Source organism: Hemiscyllium ocellatum, chromosome 43 (genome assembly GCF_020745735.1).
Source record: "Hemiscyllium ocellatum isolate sHemOce1 chromosome 43, sHemOce1.pat.X.cur, whole genome shotgun sequence".
Taxonomy (NCBI): domain Eukaryota; kingdom Metazoa; phylum Chordata; class Chondrichthyes; order Orectolobiformes; family Hemiscylliidae; genus Hemiscyllium; species Hemiscyllium ocellatum.
This window is the reverse complement of record NC_083443.1, coordinates 30,045,854-30,066,691: the sequence shown is the minus strand read 5'-3', so window position 1 is coordinate 30,066,691 and position 20,838 is coordinate 30,045,854. Positions and strand designations below refer to the sequence as shown.

The following is a 20,838-nucleotide window of genomic DNA, read 5'->3' as shown; positions in this document are numbered from 1 at the left end:
AAGGACATGCAGGTCCTTGGCCTCCTCCATCGCCAGACCATGGCAACACGACGCCTGGAGGAAGAGCGCCTCATCTTCCGCCTAGGAACCCTCCAACCACAAGGGGTGAATGCAGATTTCTCCAGCTTCCTCATTTCCCCTCCCCTCACCTTATCTCTGTCCCAATCCTCGGACTCAGCACCGCCTTCTTGACCTGCAATCTTCTTCCCGACCTCTCCGCCCGAACCCCTCTCTGGCCTATCACCCTCACCTTAACCTCCTTCCACCTATTGCATTCCCAACGCCCCTCCCCCAAGTCCCTCCTCCCTAACTTTTATCTTAGCCTGCTTGGCACACCTTCCTCATTCCTGAAGAAGGGCCTATGTCTGAAACGTTGATTCTCTTGCTCCTTGGATGCTGCCTGACCTGCTGTGCTTTTCAGCAACACATTTTTCAGCTCTGATCTCCAGCATCTGCAGTCCTCACTTTCTCCTTGGATCAACTCACTCTCAGATCCCTTGTAGCTGTCTACATGATCTACGTGGGTGGCACAGTGGTTAGCACTGCTGCCTCACAGTGCCAGAGACCTGGGTTTGATTCCAGCCTCAGGTGACTTTGTGGAATTTATACATTCTCCCTTTGTCTGTGTGGGTTTCCTCCAGGTGCTCCAGTCTCCTCCCACAGAGGTTGGGTGGATTGATCATGCTCTTTTGCCCATTGTGTCCAAAGATGTGCAGGTAAGTGGATTAACCATGGAAAAGACAGGGTTATAGGTAGGTGGAAGGGAAGGTCTGGTTGGCATGCTCTTTGTATAATTGGTGTGGACTCGATGGGCCAAATCGTCTGCTTCCACACCACAGGCATTCTATGATCTACAAGATCTGTGATGGAATGAGCCAAGACCTTTTCCCAGTTCCAATCCACAAACGGTGACACCCAGTCAGCTAAGGACAGATGACAGGAACAGCACTCGGCCCGGTGAGGGAAGTAACACTCGACACATCATTTGTCTTTCTGCCAGTAACGTTTTGAGAAACACTCGACAACAGACCTGACAGCAACGGAAAATGTTACACTGGTGTGTTTCCAAAACCTGGACGTAATGTATGAGCAAAGAGATGTACCCGATGAGATTGATTGCCAGAAGTCTAACATGTTAACCTCGAAGCGTAATTTTCCACGCAGTGTTTCCTAGTGCACAAGAAAAGGAGGGCGGGGAAAGTTTGAGGGGAGAAAAAGATAAATCAGTATTTGCATGAGGAGTTGGGGGCAAGGATGATATTGCATTGTAAGTTTCAGGTTTAAGTTTTTTACTTAAAAAGTTCCGATGTCGTAGCCTTTGTAGGTGGGGGCTGTGCATGGGGGCAGCTCTTTCACCCGCGTGTGTATAGAGCTCAAATGGAAAGATATTACTGTCATGTGGCTCATGTTTCATTTATCACTGAAAAGAAAATGTCACTTTGAAATAGGATTGAAGAAAGGGGTGGCCTTTCTGTTTCGTTCTAGCCCCTCTTGTCTGTACTCAAACATTTGGACTCTCTCTTCACTGAAATGGGTTTAGCAGTCTTCAAAACCACTGTGTCCACGTCATTATTTAAACTGTTGCTATGGCATGCCAAAAGCTAGGAAGAAAACATCATATTTCCGTGCGCTTAAACCAAGCCACATCCAAAACCTGCTGCATTTGTCAAAAGGATGCTTCTAACGAAAATAAACACAATTAGGGAATCTCCTACAAAAACAATGTGCATTGATATAGCACCTTTCCCACTGTAAAACATCTCAAAAAACTCTTCACAGCATTGTGAGAGAAAATTTAACACCAGTCCAATGCTGAGACAGGTGACACGACACCTGCCCAATAAAGTCGTTTTTAAAGAGTGGGAGAGGTTTAAGGGAGGAAATTGCAGAGACTAGAGCTGTGCTGTTGCAGGTATGGCCCCTGCTGATGGTCTGAAGTCACACACAAAGACCAGCATTACACACTGTTACTGCAGGATTGCATAATGTATCTTCAAAGGCTGCAGAGCTTATGTTGTCCCTTTTATAGGGTACACCTCACAAACAGCAGCATTGACGCCCCCCCACTTTGTCAGGAACACAGACAACACAGAAAAAGATGTGCATAAATGTAAAACCCTGAATTTATCACTCTGCAATCATTTCAAAAACTTACACTTAAAAATGCCTGCTAAGAAATCGGAAACATGATCTAACTAGAGAAAGAGAGGCACACGTTGGAGGAGTGTTTCTGCAGGTTTCAACAGACAGCTTCTGAAAGAGCATTATTCTTGGGAGGGTGAATTAATCTTTTGTGTTGTGCCTTTCTGTTGCATATCACTGTTAAAGAGTCACTGTGGCCAGCTGCCATTTTAACTCTGCTGTACAAATAGAGGGGTGTTTCTTTCCCCCCAGATAATAAGATTTGTAGTTAACTAGAAGAGAAAACAACTTTACTGAATACACAGTTCAGTGTATTGTGAGCAGGATGCTTGCTGTCCTGTGTGGGTGGGTACATGTGGGTGGTGTATTTAGCCAAAAGTCACTCTGTCACATTATTATGGATGCAAATGTAAAGAGAAACAATTAATGATCCAGAGTTCAAACTTTACAAGCAAATGAAGCTGTTCTGCAATTACTCACTGCAGCTTTTCTTGTTGAACAATGGCCTTAAAGGGGAATAGGAAAATTGAATAGCAATAATAATATCACAAATGTTCCACATGTACCAAGCAACACAAGAGAGTAGACGTAATTTAGATGCCTGTATCTTTTACTTTTTCATACAACAATATCCACATGCTAGTCAGCAAAAAACTGTCAGAGATTTAAGATTATTTTCTTGTAAATCTATAGTTTAGCGCAAACAATAGTTTCCACCTTTCCCTTTGCCCTATGTTCCTTGTCTGGAAACCCAGTTCCTTTGTGAAAAAGACTCATCCCCAATTCAAACAATCCATTTTTGTATTTAAAACCCAACCCCAACCTGATCAGCAATTGACAAGCCCTGCCCACAGGAGACAGTATTGCAATAGCAACGGTGAAAAGACAAGAGGGAGGGAACTAAAACCAAATGGTGTTGGAGTGAGGGGGGGAATAATGCACTCCAGTGCCCACTGGTCTGTAAAAACTTTGAGGGAAAATCTCAGCTTTTCTTTTTAGCAAACCCAACATCAAATCAAAACGGTCACAATTAAGGTCTGCCTGCCAGGGACAGCGCAACAAAATTACAGCAAGGCTAGGAAGAGAAGGAAGGGTTAAATCAAAATTGTGTTGGTTAGAAGTCACATGACACCAGGTTATATACCAACAGGTTTATTTGAAATCCGCTACTCTGAAAGCTTGTGATCTCAAATAAACCTGTTGGACGATAACCTGGTGTCATGTGACTTTTGACCTTGTCCACCCCAGTCCAACACCAGCACCTCCACGTCAATATAGTACTGGCAATGCCCAAAACCTACTTCTTAATGACAAAATCCAGTCAGCATTGTTAGCTCTCAATTAAATCTGGAGCTGTTCTGTTTGAGCCCTGAAATGGACCAGTAATTCCAAGTAAAGCCCACCTTCATTGCCTCAGCACATCCCAATATTGCAGCCAGCTGTCATTAAAATGTAGGGTGCACAGCAAGATTCCACAAACAGCAGTATGATAATTACCAGCCAATCTGCTCTAGACAAAGCTGGTTGAAGGATAAGATATGGCCAAAACATTAGGGACAACACCCCTCCTCTTACCCACTGGGGAATGCGCCAAGGTCTATTAGGGAGGAAGAAATAGCAGGACATTTAGAAAACCTTAAGGCAATTAAAGAGAGTCAACATGGTTTCAGGAAAGGGAGATCAAATTTGATAAAGTTGCTAGAATTCTTTGAGGAAAAAAACATGCAGAGTTGCTAAAGGGAACCCAGTAAATTTAGATTTCCAGGAGGTATTTGATAAGATACTACCTAAAAAAGTTTTTGCGCTAGATAGGTACTTATGATGTCGGACAGTATTGTATTAGCATGAATTGAGAATTGGCTACCACACAGAAGACAGGATTAATAAATCTTTCTCAGGTTGGAAAGACAAAACTAGAGGAATGCTACAAGGGTCAGCCCTGGGATCTCAATTAGGAGCTGACGTGAAAGAGGAGTTGAGACCTGGGCCCGATCAACCATGATCTTACAGAACAACTTGAGGGGCCAGTCCGTCAGCTCCAGCTCCTGTTTTTTATGTTGCCCCTCAGTATAGTGTGTGGGATTCTTCATGCCCACCTAAAGGGGACCACAGGTTAACATGCCATCTAACAGTTAGCCCCTCTGACAGTGGGTCACCCCCTCCACACTGCACTGGATCTTGGTCCTCACGTCCCCGAACCCACACCCTCATATTTCAGAGGCAAGAGTGTTGCTCACTGAGCCACAGTTGGCAGAAGTGATTCACCCATCAATGAAGTAAACATGGACTCACTGCCATGCCCTCTGCTCTTCTGTCTGTTTGAAAGGATTCACGTTATCCTAAGACCATAAGACATAGGAGTGGAAGTAAGGCCATTTGGCCCATAGAGTCCACTCCGCCATTCAATCATGGCTGATGGGCATTTCAACTCCACTTACTAGCATTATCCCCGGTTAGGTGTTGATCCTGTTCAACTGAGTCAAGTTTTTAGTTAGTGTAGTTGTGGCCGTTAGTCACTAGTTTCAGAACAGGCAACATGGGTGTGTACATTGTTTGTTTGTGAGGTGGAAAGGTGGTACTTTTTTTTAGTTGCTGTGGTCAGTTTCATATTCAAAACAATAAGGTGATGAGGAAGCTTTTGTGCACCTCCTGTGTGCAGTGTAACCCTGTATGCCTCACTCTGTCTAAGCAGCCAATGTCCCTGTTTGCTATGTACTGCTCTCAAAACCAAACTTTTCATTGTACTTAGGTACATGTGAGTACAACTAACCAAATTAACAAAGCCACTGAAATGTTGTTTTCAAATACATCCAGCAGGTGAGTTCGTAATGGAGATCCAAATGTGTGAGTGTTGTGTACATGCCTGCACATTTGCCGATATTTGTTTAAACAAGGAGAAATCAGGTTAGCGGTACTGTTGGATAATGTATTGTGAAACGTTTACAGTTGTCGGGCAAACGGAGGAACAAATATTTCGGGAACTGGTGAATTTCACTGAGATCCAATCGCTTCAAAGAAACTTCACGGTCCCTTCATCTTATCAAAGTGCTCCCCTAACTTCAGCTCCGACTGTATAGTTGGGTGTGCCTCTCTCTCTCTGAGAACCGGTGATATGGACATTTCTCCGGCCAATCACGGCGATAAACCCGTTGTTTTAACAGGGGCGCCAGTGTGGGACAAACAAAACAAAAACAGCACAACTTCTGAAGCACACACACACACACACAAACTGCAGCAGAAACGGCTATTTCAAGCCTCCAATGTGAATTGTCACTTTCTCTGAATGTGCACCGTTCCGGCACAGCACGTCTGTGACAGTCTCTCGGGATTGTTACAGTAAATTGTTGTTAGTTTTGTCTTACCTTGTGTGACAGTGTTGACAAAGAGGATGACAGTCCAGACCAGCAGCCGGGAGCTTATCTCGCCCTGAAGGTCCATTCTTAGCTTCTGCTGCCACTGCATCATTGTTTTTTCATCTGCTCGCTTCCTCCTGTGTGTGTGTGTGTTAAGAATCACAGAGAAAAATCCTTAGTGATGTTTGTGTGGAAGCTTATTTCTTTGGCACGGGTTTAGCCCTGCCTGCCTCTGCTAACCAGTGACTCTGAGCAGAAACTGTGCTCAGGGCTGGAGTGCAATTCTTGTCCAGGAAGGCGGAATTAAAATCCCCGTTGTAATTGGCCCTCACTTCAGTGAGTGGCAGTGGCTGCTCAGAGACAGTCACAGAGTCGAGTGAGGTTCGGTTTGATCCCCTCTCTCAGCTGAGTGATTCTCTGCCCCTACTAGAGGGTCCCTGTTGTATTTGTATATGCCCGTCTGGGAAAGAAAGACAGGCCTAAACAGGACAGAAACACCTCCCCCACCCTCCAACCCCCCTCCCCAAAAAGGCAGGTTCTTTTTGCATTCTCAAACACTGTTTTTATTGATCAACTTTTTTAAAAAACGAATTGTGACCATTTTATACACCATATAATCTTTGCCTGAAGGCTGCTTTATCTCACAAAAGGAGAGCGGGTGGCACTGACAGTGAGGAGAAGACTCAAATAAAGGCAAAATACTGAGAATACTGGAAAGTTGAAATAAACTCTGAGAATGTTGGAGAAACTCAGATGGTCCCAACAACATCAATGGAGAGAGAAACAGAGCTAACAGCAACTTCAGAACTGAAAAAGAGTCATATGGGACTCGAAACATTCTCAATTTCTCTCTCTCCACTGATGCTGCCAAAGCTACTGAATTTCTCCAGTATTCTCTGCTACAGTGAGCCCTCAGTTGTCTGTTTCCATTAAACATAGCTCTGGAGTTTTACACAAGGGGGGCCTCCTGGTTTCAAGTGCCTCTCCCAGTCAAACAACGTTGTTGCCCCCCCACCCCAAACTCCCAATGTCAAGGAAATGCAAAATGTCACGGATTTATTTTATCGAAAGAGAAAGAAGAATAATTCATTACTCACGGTCCAATGAAGGTTCTCCTCACGTGTGCTGCCTGTGAGGCTGGTCAGAGATGAAGTGGCCTTACTGAGGACTCCTGGGTCAAACCTGAAATATTTGGCAGCACCTGGCCAAGCCAGAGTGCAGTGGTAGCTTCAGATCGCTGAGCGTGGCATTACTATCACCGTGGAGAGAAAGTCAAAGATTGTACCTTTTACCAAAGAGGGGAAGTGTATGTTTGAGACACATGATTAATTTGCAAAAACTCCTTTGCTGTGAATCTCTTGAGTGTCAGATTCTGCTCCCCCAGTCACCTCTGCCTGGACTTTCTTGTTTTCTTCAAGTGACATTTCAAAGCGTTTCTGCCTCTGGAATCTTTTCTGTCTGGAGGAATCATTGCGAAGACCAGCGCTGGAGTGTGAATTCAGTCCTGGGTGTTGAGCACCTTTTGTTAGGGAATCTAACCCGAAGCATCACGGCATCAAATGATGGATAACTCAAACGTTAGCAATTACCTATCACACAGGTACCACCTCACAGGTCCATCAGATACAGACAGACTCACTCTCCCAACTTTGACCCATCAAGTCCACTCCAACTTTCCAAAGAGCATCCCACCAAGACCCACCCACTAACCTATCCCTGTAACCCCACATTTCCCATTGCTAATCCACCTAATCTATATAGCCATGGTCACTAAGGATACTTTCCCATGGCCAGTCCACCTGACCTGCACACCATTGGACTGTGAGAGGAAACCAGAGCAGCCAGAGGAAACCCACGCAGACTTGGGGAGAATGTACAAACTCCACACAGACTGTCACCTGAGGCTGGAATCACACCCAGGTCCGTGGTGCCATGGGGCAGCAGTGCTAACCACTGAGCCACCATGCTACCCTTTCAGTGACCCAGATAGAGTCATAGAGTCATAGAGAAACAGACCCTTCGGTCCAACCCATCCATGCCAAGCAGGTATCCCAACCCAATCTAGTGCTACCTGCCAGCACCTGGCCCATATACCACCAAACCCTTCCTATTCATATACCCATCCAAATGCCTTTTAAATGTTGCAATTGTACCAGCTTCCACCACTTCCTCTGGCAGCTCATTCTATACACGTACCACCCTCTGTGTGAAACAGTTGCCCCTTAGGTCTGTTTTAATCTTCCCCTCTCACCCTAAACCTATCCCCTGGACTCCCAACCCCAGGGAAAAGACTTTGCCTATTTACCCTATCCATGCCCCTCATGACTTTGTAAACCTCTATAAGGACACCCGTCAGCCTCCGACAATCCAGGAAAAACAGCCCCAGCTTGTTCAGCCTCTTTCTGTAGCTCAAATCCTCCAACCCTGGCAACATCCTTGTAAATCTTTTCTGAACTCTTTCAAGTTTAAAAATGTCATGTACTCAAGCACTAGGGTCTCACATCCTCCAGGAGCCTGAGTGACAGGTGATTAAGTCCATGCTTCTGCCCAGCTCAGTGTGCAGGGGCCAAAAACCAGCCCTGAGTGTTTCTGACACAACGATGGTCTTGTGACCTTTTGAAAATGCAATGTGGCTTGGAACATCTCATTGCCAGAGGGCCTTTTTGATCGAAGTTTGGTGACTGTTGAAATACACTTTGTACAATGCAAATCCTACATACCGCAAAGTGGCAATGTCCAGATTGTCAAATTGATTTCTCTTTTCTTGTGATGGTAATCAAGGGATAAGTGATGGTGGGGCCCCTGGAGCGAACTCACCAGCTCCTCTTCGGAACTGCACTTTTTTTTCTTCTACATTCACCCAAGAGTGTAGACGGAGTGCCAATGTTCTTTTATTCACTCACAGAATGTGGGCATTGCCAGGTCAACATTTATTGCCTGTCTCCAACAGCCCAGTGGGAAGTTAAGAGTTAACCACATTGCTGTGGCTAACAGATCGGCAAGATCAGGTAAGGATGGCAGTTCCCTCTCCTTAAGAGCATGAGTGAACCAGAGAATCTTCCTGACAATTGACGACATTTTTATGGTCATCAGTAGATTCTTAATACCCAGATTATTATCAAATGCAAATTCCACTATTGGCTGTGGTAGGATTTGAACGAATGTCCCCAGAACATGACTGAAAACAACGAAATGCTGGGGATTACAGCGGCTCAGGCAACATCCATGGAGAGAGAAAGAGCAAACTAATGTTTCGAGTCCAAATGATTCCCCAGAACATTACCTGAGTTCTTAGATTAATTGAAAAAAACTGCAGATGTTGGAAATCAGAAACAAAAACAGAAATTGTTGGAAAATATCAGCAGTTCTGGCAGCATCTGTGAAGAGAAATCAGGGTTAATGTTTTGGGTCAAGTGACCCTTCCTCAGAACTGATAGTAGCCCTGTTTTTGTTTTTAAGATTAATTTGCTCGGTCACTTTAGATAAGTTGATCACCCCCTCAATGCGGTTTTCATAGCTTCTGAAGTTATCTGCATTTTTTTTAGCAACATGTGGTCAGAAGTCCCCTAAATAAAAACAAAATACTACAACTGCTGGAGATTTGGAACAAACACATAGAATGCTGAAGAAACCTAGCAGGACTGGAGAGAGAAACAGAGTAAACTTTTTGAGTCCAGTATCACTCATGTCCTTTAGAGAAGGAAATCTGCCATGTTTACCCGGCCTGGCCCACATCTGACTCCAGTGCAACACCAATGTGGTTGGCTCTTCCCTCTCAGCTGTTAGGAATGGGCAATAAATGCTGACCTAGCCAGCAATACCCACTTCCCGTGAGTGGGTAAAAGAAAATTGGCACTCTGTATACTCTAGGAGAAAGTGAGGACTGCAGATGCTGGAGATCAGAGCTGAAAACTGTGTTGCTGGAAAAGCGCAGCAGGTCAGGCAGCATCCAAGGAGCAGGAGAGTCAACGTTTCGGGCATGAGCCCTTCTGTATATTCTCTTGCCTGAATGTAGAAATAAAGAAGGTGCAGTTCCAAATGAAAGGCTTAACACATGAGGAACATTTGAGGACTCTGGCAGTATACACGATGGAGTTTAGAAGGATGAGGGGGAACTAATTGAAATTTTCAGAATACTGAATGGCCTGGACAGAGTGGACGTTAGGAAGATGTTTACATTGGTAGGAGAGACAAGGATCCCAGGGCACAGCCTTAGAGTAAAGGGAAGACCTTTTAGAACAGAGATAAGGAGAAACTTCTTCAACCAGAGAGCAGTGAATCCATGGAATTCATTGCCACAGAAGGCTGTGGAGGTCAGGTCATTGAGTATGTTTAAGACAGAGATAGATAAGTTCTTGATTGCCAAGGGGAGCAAAGGTTACAGGGAGAAAGCAGGAAAATGGGGTTGAAAAACCTATCAGCCATGATTGAATGGCAGAGCAGAATCAATGGGCTGAATGGCCTAATTTCTGCTCCTATGCCTTGTGGTCTTCTTCAGATCTGCTGAGTTTCTCCAGCTTTCTCTGTGGTTCATAGAATCCCTACAGTTTGGCCCACTGAACCCACAGCGACCCTATCCCTATACACCTGCATTTCCCATGGCTAATCCACCTAACCTGCACATCCCGAGACAATTTAGTACGGCTAATCCACCTAACCTGCACAATTTAGCATGGCTAATCCACCTAACCTGCACATCCCTAGGCAATTTAGCATGGCTAATCCACCTAACCTGCACATCCCTAGGCAAGATTTGGAGATGCCAGTGTTGGACTGGAGTGTACAAAGTTAAAAATCACACAACACCAGGTTATAGTCCAACAGGTTTAATTGGAAGCACACTAGCTTTTGGAGCAACGCTCCTTCATCAGGTGATAATGGAGGGCTCGATCGTAACACAGAATTTATAGCAAAAATTTACAGTGTGATGTAACTGGAATTAAATGTTGAAAAATTAGCATGGCTAATCCACCTAACCTGCACACCCCTAGACAATTTAGAATGGTCAACCTATCTAACCTGTACATCACTGGACAGTTTGCATAGCTAATCCATCTAACCTGTACATTCCTAGATAATTTAGCACAAGTAATCCACCTAACCTGCACATCCCGAGACAATTTCGCATGGCTAATCCATCTAACCTGGACAATTTAGCATGGCTCATCCACCTAACCTGCACATCCCTAGACAATTTAGTATGGTCAATCCACCTAACCTGCACGTCCATAGACAATTTAGCATGGTCAATCCACCTAACCTGCACATCCCTAGACAATTTAGCATGGTCAATCCATCTAACCTGTACATTCCGAGACAATTTAGCATAGCCAATCCACCCAATCTGCATATATTTGGATTGTGGGAGGAAACCGGAGCACCCTGAGGAAACCCACACAGACACAGAGAGAACATGCAGACTCCACACAGACAGTCTCCTGAGGGTGGATTCAAACCCGGATCCATGGCACCATGAGGCACCGGTGCTAACCACTGAGTCACCATGCCACAGTTGTTTCTTATTTGTAGTTAGTGACTTGGCATTGGTTGATATAAATGTAATCCAGCAAGCAGGTTTAATGTGGAAGACGTGGCAGATGTAAAATCCAGGAGTGTTACCTTCCCTCCCCAACAACATTGTGGGTGTCCTTGCACTGCAGCAATTCAAGAAGGCAGCTGAGTACACCTTCTCAAGGGCAACTGGGGATGGGTAATAAATGCAGGCCCAGCCAGCAACACACACGTTACTGAATGAATAATAGAAGCAGAAAACCTAAAGTGTATCATGGCAAATTTTTCTGGACAGAATATTTTATACACACAGGATGTTTTGTTCTGTAATGCACACGAGGGGATTGAAACCCTGTAAAAACAGATTGCAACAGTCCCAGCAACCTAACACTGGTCTTCAGTTATAATATGGAAAGGTAACCGTGAAAACTCCCACCGTTGTAGGGATGAATCAATGGGTGGTGCTGAAAATGTCAGGGCGTTCTGAGACTTTGCTGAACTTTGTACAGTACTCGGCGGTACTGAACGTGTTGAAGGTGACACTGGGCTGCAACCGACTCTGAGCCCCACTCTAACGGCAACACATTGCAGCAGCAGCAGGAAGCGGAAGTGAAATAGTTTCACAATGAGATTCTTCAAATCTGTTCCTTTTGCAGTTTGTGGCAAGGTATTTGCGTGCCATTGACGTTATCGCAGAGCTCAGAACACAACAGGATTAGAAACATCGACCTAGACAGGACGATGGCTGGGTCTCATCTGTTTGTTGGAGTTGATCTGTTCCCCTTACCTGGAGAAAGTTTTCCATGCAGTGAGGCAGGCGCAACGGAGAGTGAGTGGTCTGTTTGCTCTCGGCCCACCACCCCCTTGCTCAGTTTGAAGAAACCAACTCAAGGCAGACGGTGAATGTGCTGCTTCTCAGTGGGTCTCAGCCAATCAACAATATGAATGGTGGAGATGGGTTGGGGGTGGAAGTGAAGGCTTCACATCCATTCAGGGTCTAGTCTGGGGTGTTAAGTGGAACATGTTGTTACACAGTGAATATTAAGTCAGGCAGTGGTAGTGCCCCTATTTCTGAGCCAGCTAGCCTGGAGTCAAGCCCCATCCGCTCCAGGGGGTGTGTAATGACATTTGTTTTAGATTAGACTTACAGTGTGGAAACAGGCCCTTCGGCCCAACAAGTCCACACCGACCCGCCGAAGCGCAACCCACCCATACCCCTACATTTACCCCTTACCTAACACTACGGGCAATTTTTTAGCTTGGCCAATTCACCTGACCCGCACATCTTTGGACTGTGGGAGGAAACCGGAGCACCCGGAGGAAACCCACGCAGACACGGGGAGAACGTGCAAACTCCACACAGTCAGTAGCCTGAGTCGGGAATTGAACCCGGGTCTACAGGCGCTGTGAGGCAGCAATGCTAACCACTGTGCCACCGTGCCGCACATCTGCTGATATAAGAAGATATCTATGAATTTCTGACTTACATATCTGGACAATCATCGAAGCGTGTAACTAAGTTTCCTATAACTACAGTCAAAGGAAGCTAAAGGCTGGCTTTTGGGGGCTTTTGTGGTGCAGCCAGGAGGTCCTTGTTTAAGTCCCACCAGCTCTAGAGGATGGGTAATAACATCTCCCATCAGGTTGGTTAGGACAATATCTAGAAAGTCAGACATGGCTACCAACTCAAAGTAGCTGCCTGTCTTCAATCTTTGACTATTTCTCAAAAGTAAGTGAATAAAGGAGGTCACGAAACATAGACACTGCCAACTACCTTAGTGACTGGACTCCACACAGACAGTCGCCCTAGGCTGGAATCAAACCCGGGTCTCTAGTGCTGTGAGACTGCAATTGATGCAGCCTTTGTCCCCTTACATTTTGCCACCCCCTTGCACCCGGCGTCAAATACCCCCCCAAGCATATCCCATCCATCACCCAGAAAATGCAATGGTTGATGGAAATTTTCATAGAATTGGCTCCTTAACAAGCTCAGTAGCTTGTTATAAAACCAAGAACTGTGGCTGTAAGCAAAAATGGAAAGTTCTGGAGAAACTCAGTAGGTCTGGAGAACGAAACACGGTTAATGTTTTAAGTCCAGAAGGGTGACTGGACTCAGATGTTAACTCTGCTTTCTTTCCACAGATGCTGCCAGACCTGCTGAGTTTCTCCAGCAATTTCTGTTTTGGGTTTCATTTGCTTGTTAATTGGGTTGCTGGAAGATGGTGATCTGGCTTCCAATGCGTTGTAGACAGGTGTGACGATGTTAGATTATTAACCCGACATTATTGTGCTGTACTTTGCACATTTGAAAGTGATGATTGTGGTGATGATCTGTCCAAATTGCAGCTTTCATATCCAACCCAACAAGTTGAGAACAGCAGCTTACAAAGAAAATTACATGAATTCACTGACAAACAGATTCAGACTTACAACTTATTTGGGAGTAGACAAAGTTGCATTGCTATCGGAAGGCTATTATTAAGATGAAGAGAGTTCAGAAAAAAATTTACTAGGATGTTGCTGGGAATTCAGATGTTGAGTTATGAAAAAAAGGCTGGCTAGGCTGGGAATCTTTTCACTGGAGTGTTAAAGGATGACCTTATTGGGGTTTATAAAATCACAAGGGGTATAGATAAGGTGAATAGCAAGGGTCTTTTCTCTAGGGTGGGGGAGTTGAAATCTAGGGGGTGAATTTCTAACATGAAAGGAGACAGTTTTAAAAAGGACATGAAGGGCAACTTCTTCATGCAGAGAGTTGGACTTTTGTCGAATGAACTGCCAGAGGAAGTGGTGGGTACAATGTTTACAAGTCATTTGCATAAGTACATAAAATAGGAAATGTTTGGATAGATATGGACCAAACGCAGGCAGGTGGGACTAGTTTAGTTTGGGAACATGGTCAGCCTGGACCAGTTGGGCTGAGAGTTCTGTTTACGTGCTGTCTGATTCAGTGACTCTACAAGTCTGATGGTTTTCAGCATTAGTCATTGGTCCTGTATTTCACAGAGATGCATTGTGTTCAATTTCAGTTCTTTCGAGTGTAAAGCTATTACAGGTACCAGATGAGAAAGGTCAGGTGAGGGGAGGCCCAGTGGTAATATCACTGCGCTAGTAATCCACAGTATCCAGTACTCCGTGTTCAAATCCTACTGTGACAGATGGTTAAGGTTTGATTGGATGAAAAAGTCCATCATTAAAAGCTTAATAGTAACCACTGTCATAAATACCCAACAAAAAACGAAGTGCTGGAGAAATTCAGCTGGTCTGGCAACATCTTTTGAGGAGAAAATCAACTAAATTTCAAGAGACTCTTCTTTAGATAAAACATCGACTCTGTTTCTCTGTTTACAAATGCTGCCAGACCTGCTGAGTTTCTCCAGCAATTTGTGTTTTTGTTTCAGATTTCCAACATCTGCAGTATTTTGTGTTTGTTACTGTCATAAATACCCATCTGGTTCCTTCCTTAAGGAAGGATATCGGCTGTCTTTCCCTACTTTCTCTTCTTACAAGTAGCAAATTGCAGCAATCAATGTCAGTTTCATGGGTTTTCAAGACTAGTTTCCAATTCCAGATCTTTTAAAATTAATTAATTGAATTCAACTCAATCACACCAACTGCCCTGATGGGATTTGAAACCGTGGCCTCAGGGTTTCCTAGTCCAGCGACATAAACTTTACACCACCATCTCCTTAGTGATTACACAACATGTGAAATAGTTCAGACCTGTCAAGCGTCTGAATAAACGTTATAAAAACCGACAAAATCTGGGCAGTAGATTCACAAAACAGATGGGTTATCACTTCAACAACAGGAAACACAGTCCTAATTCTATAAAGAGCTGAAAATGTGTTGCTGGAAAAGCGCAGCAGGTCAGGCAGCATCCAAGGAACAGGAGAATCGACGTTTCGGGCATCAGCCCTTCTTCAGGAATGTTCCTTCGATGCTGCCTGACCTGCTGCGCTTTTCCAGCAACACATTATCAGCTCTGATCTCCAGCAGCTGCAATCCTCACTTTCTCCCCTAATTCTATACATCCTACCCCCCTTCATCCCAGGCTTTTCTTCCCATTTCCTTACTAACACCATCAACCCTTTTTCACCGTTGGTGTTCAGGATTTCATTTGCATTCTTTTAACGTGTATCCATTATCTCTGCTTCAATCATGAATTCTTGTTGTGTATCTCACAACCCGTTACACACTGTGTGTAAGATAATCCTCCAGCTCTGTCAAGCTGCCTTGATACTGATACCATGCACAACGTGCCCCACCCATCCTTAGTTCAACCCCTGGAAACTGCCTGGTTTTATCGATAAAACCCTTTATCATTTTAAAAGTCTCCTCAACAACACTGACTTGTGTTTATTTGTAATCGGATAAAATGCCCCCTGGTTGCTTCACATGATTCATAAAGTTTAACACCGAACAGTACTGAAGAGGTCACCAAAGGTTTGATGAACCATGTACTGGCTTCAAAGGAGAGTGAGGTGGATAGACAAGGGCCTCTGGAGTTGGAGGCCTGGGAAGTTCTCGAGAATAACATCCCAGAGGATAGCAGTACAGTGTGCTTATTAGTCTATCATTTATGGAGTTAGCCCACAAGCCTCTGAAATCTTGACCCACATTAATTCGGGGAGGCTCTTGAATAGTCATCTTGTTGCTGTCCCAATGTAGCTCAGTCTCAAATGTGATGACACCAAATCCACAGGGCACTATTTAAATGCAGGTATTGATTGTTGGAGTACCGTGAAGTTCATGAATGCAGACCTCCATGCCCTCTGCAGTAACTGACTTTATACCCTAGTTATTTAACACTCTTGTGGCACACACCACACACACTCTGCTTCCTGTCAGCATGTTTATCTGTCAGCCACTGGTATTTATTGACTGTCACGGTTACTTACTTTATCGGCGTCCATATATGTACTCCTTATCTTCAAGCACCAACATTACTTCAGATTTTACTCCTGAACTGGCTAACCCAGAGGACCAGGTGAATTTTTTGGTCACATGGTTTCAAAATTCGCTCAGGCAGACGGCGAAAGTTCAGTGAAATCTTGAATTACTAAGCTCACCCAACATAACTGTTGCCAAATTGTCATAAAACCCCATCTGGTTCACTGACATCCTTCAGAGAGGGAAATTTGCCATCCTTAGCTGGACTGGCCTGCATGAAACTCCAAGCCCTTGACTCCTGACTGCCCTGTGAAATGGTCCAGAGAGCCACCCAGTTCCAGGGCAGTTAGGGAGAGGAAATAAATACTGGCCTTGGTAGCAACGTCCACATCCTTTACAAAAATAAAGAGAAAAGTAGTGAGCCAAGTGTTCTGATCCCCACACTTCACGATCCCCAGCAGCAAGACGTCCAGGGAGCACACACACAATCAGTAATTAGCTCTGGACTATGGAGAGCTATTTGGGTTACATGTGAATGGGGATCAAGGCCATTCAGCCCTTTCAGCTGGCTCCATCATTCAATATGATCATGATTGATCTGAGTTTAACCTCGACGCTACATTCCTGCATCTTCCTGATAATCTTTCGTCCCCTCGGTTGTCAAGAACCTAGCTCCCTCTGCCTTAAAAATATCTAAAGATTTTACATCCACTGCCTTTTGTGGAAGGAAATTCGCAAAACTCACAACCTGTAGGGAAAAACATATTTCTTCATCACTGTTTTGAATGGGTGCCCCCTTATTTTTGAAATATAATCCCTAGTCCTCGACTCTCGAACAAGAGGAGACCCATTTTCAACAATCCACCCAGTCAAGTCCCCACTGGATCTTAGATGGTACATTTAAGTCATCTACAACACTTCTGAGGCCTAGCCTATCCCTGTAAGGCAATCGTACAATCCCTTCAGCGTGGAAACAGGCCATTCAGCCCATCGAGTCCACACCAACCCTCCGAAGAGTATCCCACCCAGACGCACCCCCCCCATCCTAATCCCTGTCACTCCACATTCCCCACGGCTAATCGAACATAGGACTGTACACCACAGGAATGGGCCCTTCAGCCCACAATGCTGTGCCGAACATGACGTGAAATTAAACTAAACCCTTCTGCTTGCCCTTGTCCATATGCCTTCACTCCTTGTATATTCATGTGCTTATCCAAAGGTCCCTTAAATGCGCCTATTGTATCTGCCTCTACACCACCCATGGTAATGCATTTCAGACTCCTACCACTCTCTGCGTAAAATACTTGGCCCCTCACACCTCCCTTGAACTTTCCCCCCTCTCACCGTAAATGCACGCCCCCTAGTAATAAACATTTCACTCTGGGGAAAAAGATTCTGACCATCAATCCTATCTATGTATCTGATAATTTTATAAACTTCTATCAAGTCTCCCCTCAGCCTCCGCCGCTCCAGAAAATAAACAATCCAAGTTTTTCCAGCCTCTCCTTATAGCTCATGCCCTCTAATCAAGGCAGCATCCTGGTAAACCTCTTCTGCACCGTCTCCAAAGCTTCCACATCCTTCCTGTACTGTGGTGACCAGAGTAGTCTAAATGTGGCCTACTGCAGCTAGCCTACATATGTCCGGACTGTGGCAGTACCCTGAGGGGACCCGCACAAACAGAACGTACCAACTCCACACAGACAGTCACCTAAGGGTGGAATCGAACCCAGCCCCCTGGGGCTGTGAGGCAACAGTGTTAACCAGTGAGTTGCTTTGTGATCTTCAGGGGTTCAGGTGTGCATCACAGACCCCCCACTGCCCTTTTCCTCACCCTTAATCCACAGACTTGGCAAAAGACTGGAACCTTGCCAATATCTTGACCGTTAATGGCCACTCCTTTGCAGTCTAGATGAGAGTATTGCACGTTATCATTGCCAGGCATACAGTAATTGCACAGTTCCCCTGCAGCACCTCTGGCGGTGACTGTAATATAATATTATCTCCAGTTACACGTCAAAAAGGAAAGAAAACATAAACTTTAAAACATACAATTTCAAACCGGAAAGCAAGAAAAGGGAGACTCAGAGATTCACCCACAAAAATCTTCAGGACCATGCAGCGCAAGTTGCAAAGGTTATTTCTTTACAAAAGAAAGCAGATGAATCCTTGGCTTTTTCTTCAGAAAGTAAAAAATGAGGTCTGCAGATGCTGGAGATCACAGCTGCAAATGTGTTGCTGGTCAAAGCACAGCAGGTTAGGCAGCATCTCAGGAATAGAGAATTCAACGTTTCGAGCATAAGCCCTTCATCAGGAATAAGAGAGAGAGAGCCAAGCAGGCTGAGATAAAAGGTAGGGAGGAGGGACTAGGGGGAGGGGCGATGGAGGTGGGATAGGTGGAAGGAGGTCAAGGTGAGGGTGATAGGCCGGAGTGGGGTGGGGGCGGAGAGGTCAGGAAGAGGATTGCAGGTTAGGAGGGCGGTGTACCGCCCTCCTAACCTGCAATCCTCTTCCTGACCTCTCCGCCCCCACCCCACTCCGGCCTATCACCCTCACCTTGACCTCCTTCCACCTATCCCACCTCCATCGCCCCTCCCCCTAGTCCCTCCTCCCTACCTTTTATCTCAGCCTGCTTGGCTCTCTCTCTCTTATTCCTGATGAAGGGCTTATGCTCGAAACGTTGAATTCTCTATTCCTGAGATGCTGCCTAACCTGCTGTGCTTTGACCAGCAACACATTTGCAGCTTTTTCTTCAGAAACACAAAGTACACAAACAAGGAAATCTCATGCTGGCGTTAATTTTCGTTTAGCATTGAGAAATGCAGAGCCCAAGGGAAATAGATATAGTTACGATAAAGCTCATTCATGATTTAACATATTTTTAACATTGATTCAAGTGGTGTGGGGGGGGTCAGCATTTCTTGCCCAACCTTTTATGGTAATCAAAGTTTGTGCGAAGATTTGTAGCTCGGGTGCTCGTTGTAGTGGTTCTGTTCGCCGAGCTGGAAGTTTTAGTTGCAAACGTTTCGTCCCCTGGCTAGGAGACATCATCAGTGCTGTGGAGCCTCCTGCGAAATTTATAAATACCGGAAGAAACATCAAAGGAGGCTCCACAGCACTGATGATGTCTCCTAGCCAGGGGACGAAACGTTTGCAACTAAAACTTCCAGCTCGGCGAACAGAACCACTACAACTTTCATGGTAATGGCACTGGGGTGAACAAGGTCAGAAATCACGCAACACTAAGATATAGTGCAACAGGTTTATTTGAAATCACAGGCTTTCGGAGCGTGAAGTGTCACCTGATGAAGCTTGTGATTTCAAATAAAGCTGTTGGTCTATAACCTGGTGTCATGTGACTTCTGACCTCATCCGTTATGATGACAGACAAAGAGGGAATGCTGTGTGTTTGGGAGATTATTGACGTGGGATCTGTTGTGAACATTTTGATCATTTCACATCACTGGCAAAATCATCACTTGTTCCCCATCTCTATTTATCCTGGAAATGAGTGGTTTCCTAGGCCATTTCAGAGGGCAGTTAAAAGCCAACACATTGCTGTAGATTCCTAAAGAAGGGCTTATGCCCATAACGTCGATTCTCCTGCTCCTTGGATGCGGCCTGACCTGCTGCGCTTTTCTAGCAACACATTTTTCAGTACATTGCTGTAGGTATCAAGTCACAACATAGGCCAGACCGATTGGCAACTCGCTGCAGTCTGGCAAGAGACTTGTCTTAGCACACGACAAAAATATAAAATATACTGTGAACTGCTCCCAAAGCTGAGACAGACCTCCCTGGACCTTTCATCTGATTCTACCACCAATCCCACCATAACCACATCACTCAGACCCTGATAAGATTCCACCCATGGTGACATTCTGTTTGTGATGTGAAATTCCACTGCTGTGGAAAAATAGCGATCTGTATTTATACAGCGCCTTTCACAATCAGTGCATCATGAAATGCTTTACAGGCAATGCAGAGCTGGTAATGAAGGACACGTGAGAGCCAATTTACACAATGCAAGTTTCTACCAAGAGCAGTGTGATAATGACCAGACCATCTGTTTGTGTGAAACTGGAGGAACAATGGCCTAGTCATATTATCACTAGGCTGTTGACCTAGGGAGCATTATAGGATCAAATCCTGCCACACAAAGATGATGGAATTTGAATTCACTGGGGAAAAAAAAATCTGGAACTAAGAGTCTGATTAGATTAGATTAGATTTACAGTGTGGAAACAGGCCCTTCGGCCCAACAAGTCCACACCGACCCGCCGAAGCGCAACCCACCCATACCCCTACATTTACCCCTTACCTAACACTACGGGCAATTTAGCTTGGCCAATTCACCTGACCCGCACATCTTTGTGACTGTGGGAGGAAACCAGAGCACCCGGAGGAAACCCACGCAGACACGGGGAGAACGTGCAAACTCCACACAGTCAGTCGCCTGAGTCGGGAATTGAACCCGGGTCTACAGGCGCTGTGAGGCAGCAGTGCTAACCACTGTGCCACCGTGCCGCCCATAATGATGATGACCACAAATTGGTTGTTGGGGAAACCCCATCTGGTTCATTGTAGGAGATGGGCCATCGTGTTGAGATTGTTCAGGACATTGGTGAGGCCTCTTCTGGTGAACTGCGTGCAGTTCTGGTCACCCTGTGCAGGATGTTATTAAATTGGAGAGGGTTCAACAAAGCTTTACTAGGATGTTGCTGGGATTGGGGCATTTGAGATATCGAAAGAGTGTGGATACACTGGGCTATTTCCTGCTGGAGCATAGGAGGTTGAGGGGTGCCCTTATAAGGTTTATAAAACCATGAGTGCCATAGATAAGGTGAATGACAAGGGTCTTTCCCCTTGCGATTGGCAGTTCAACATTAGGGGACAGATTTCACAGGTGAGAGGAGAAAGATTTAGAAAAGGCATG

General features: G+C 45.2%; 2 protein-coding genes across 2 annotated transcripts in view; one reads left to right on the top strand and one right to left on the bottom strand.

Moving 5' to 3' along the window:
* vsir (V-set immunoregulatory receptor) overlaps positions 1-5,737 on the bottom strand; it is a 59,714-nt gene extending 53,977 nt beyond the window's left edge. Inside the window, exon 1 of the mRNA XM_060854312.1 lies at positions 5,505-5,737. Within this exon, the coding sequence (XP_060710295.1) occupies positions 5,505-5,607 (103 nt within the window). The 5' untranslated portion in view covers positions 5,608-5,737. The remainder of the gene's footprint in view (positions 1-5,504) is intronic.
* Positions 1-20,838, top strand: part of cdh23 (cadherin-related 23) — a 674,096-nt gene that overhangs the window by 556,135 nt on the left and 97,123 nt on the right. The window lies entirely within an intron of this gene.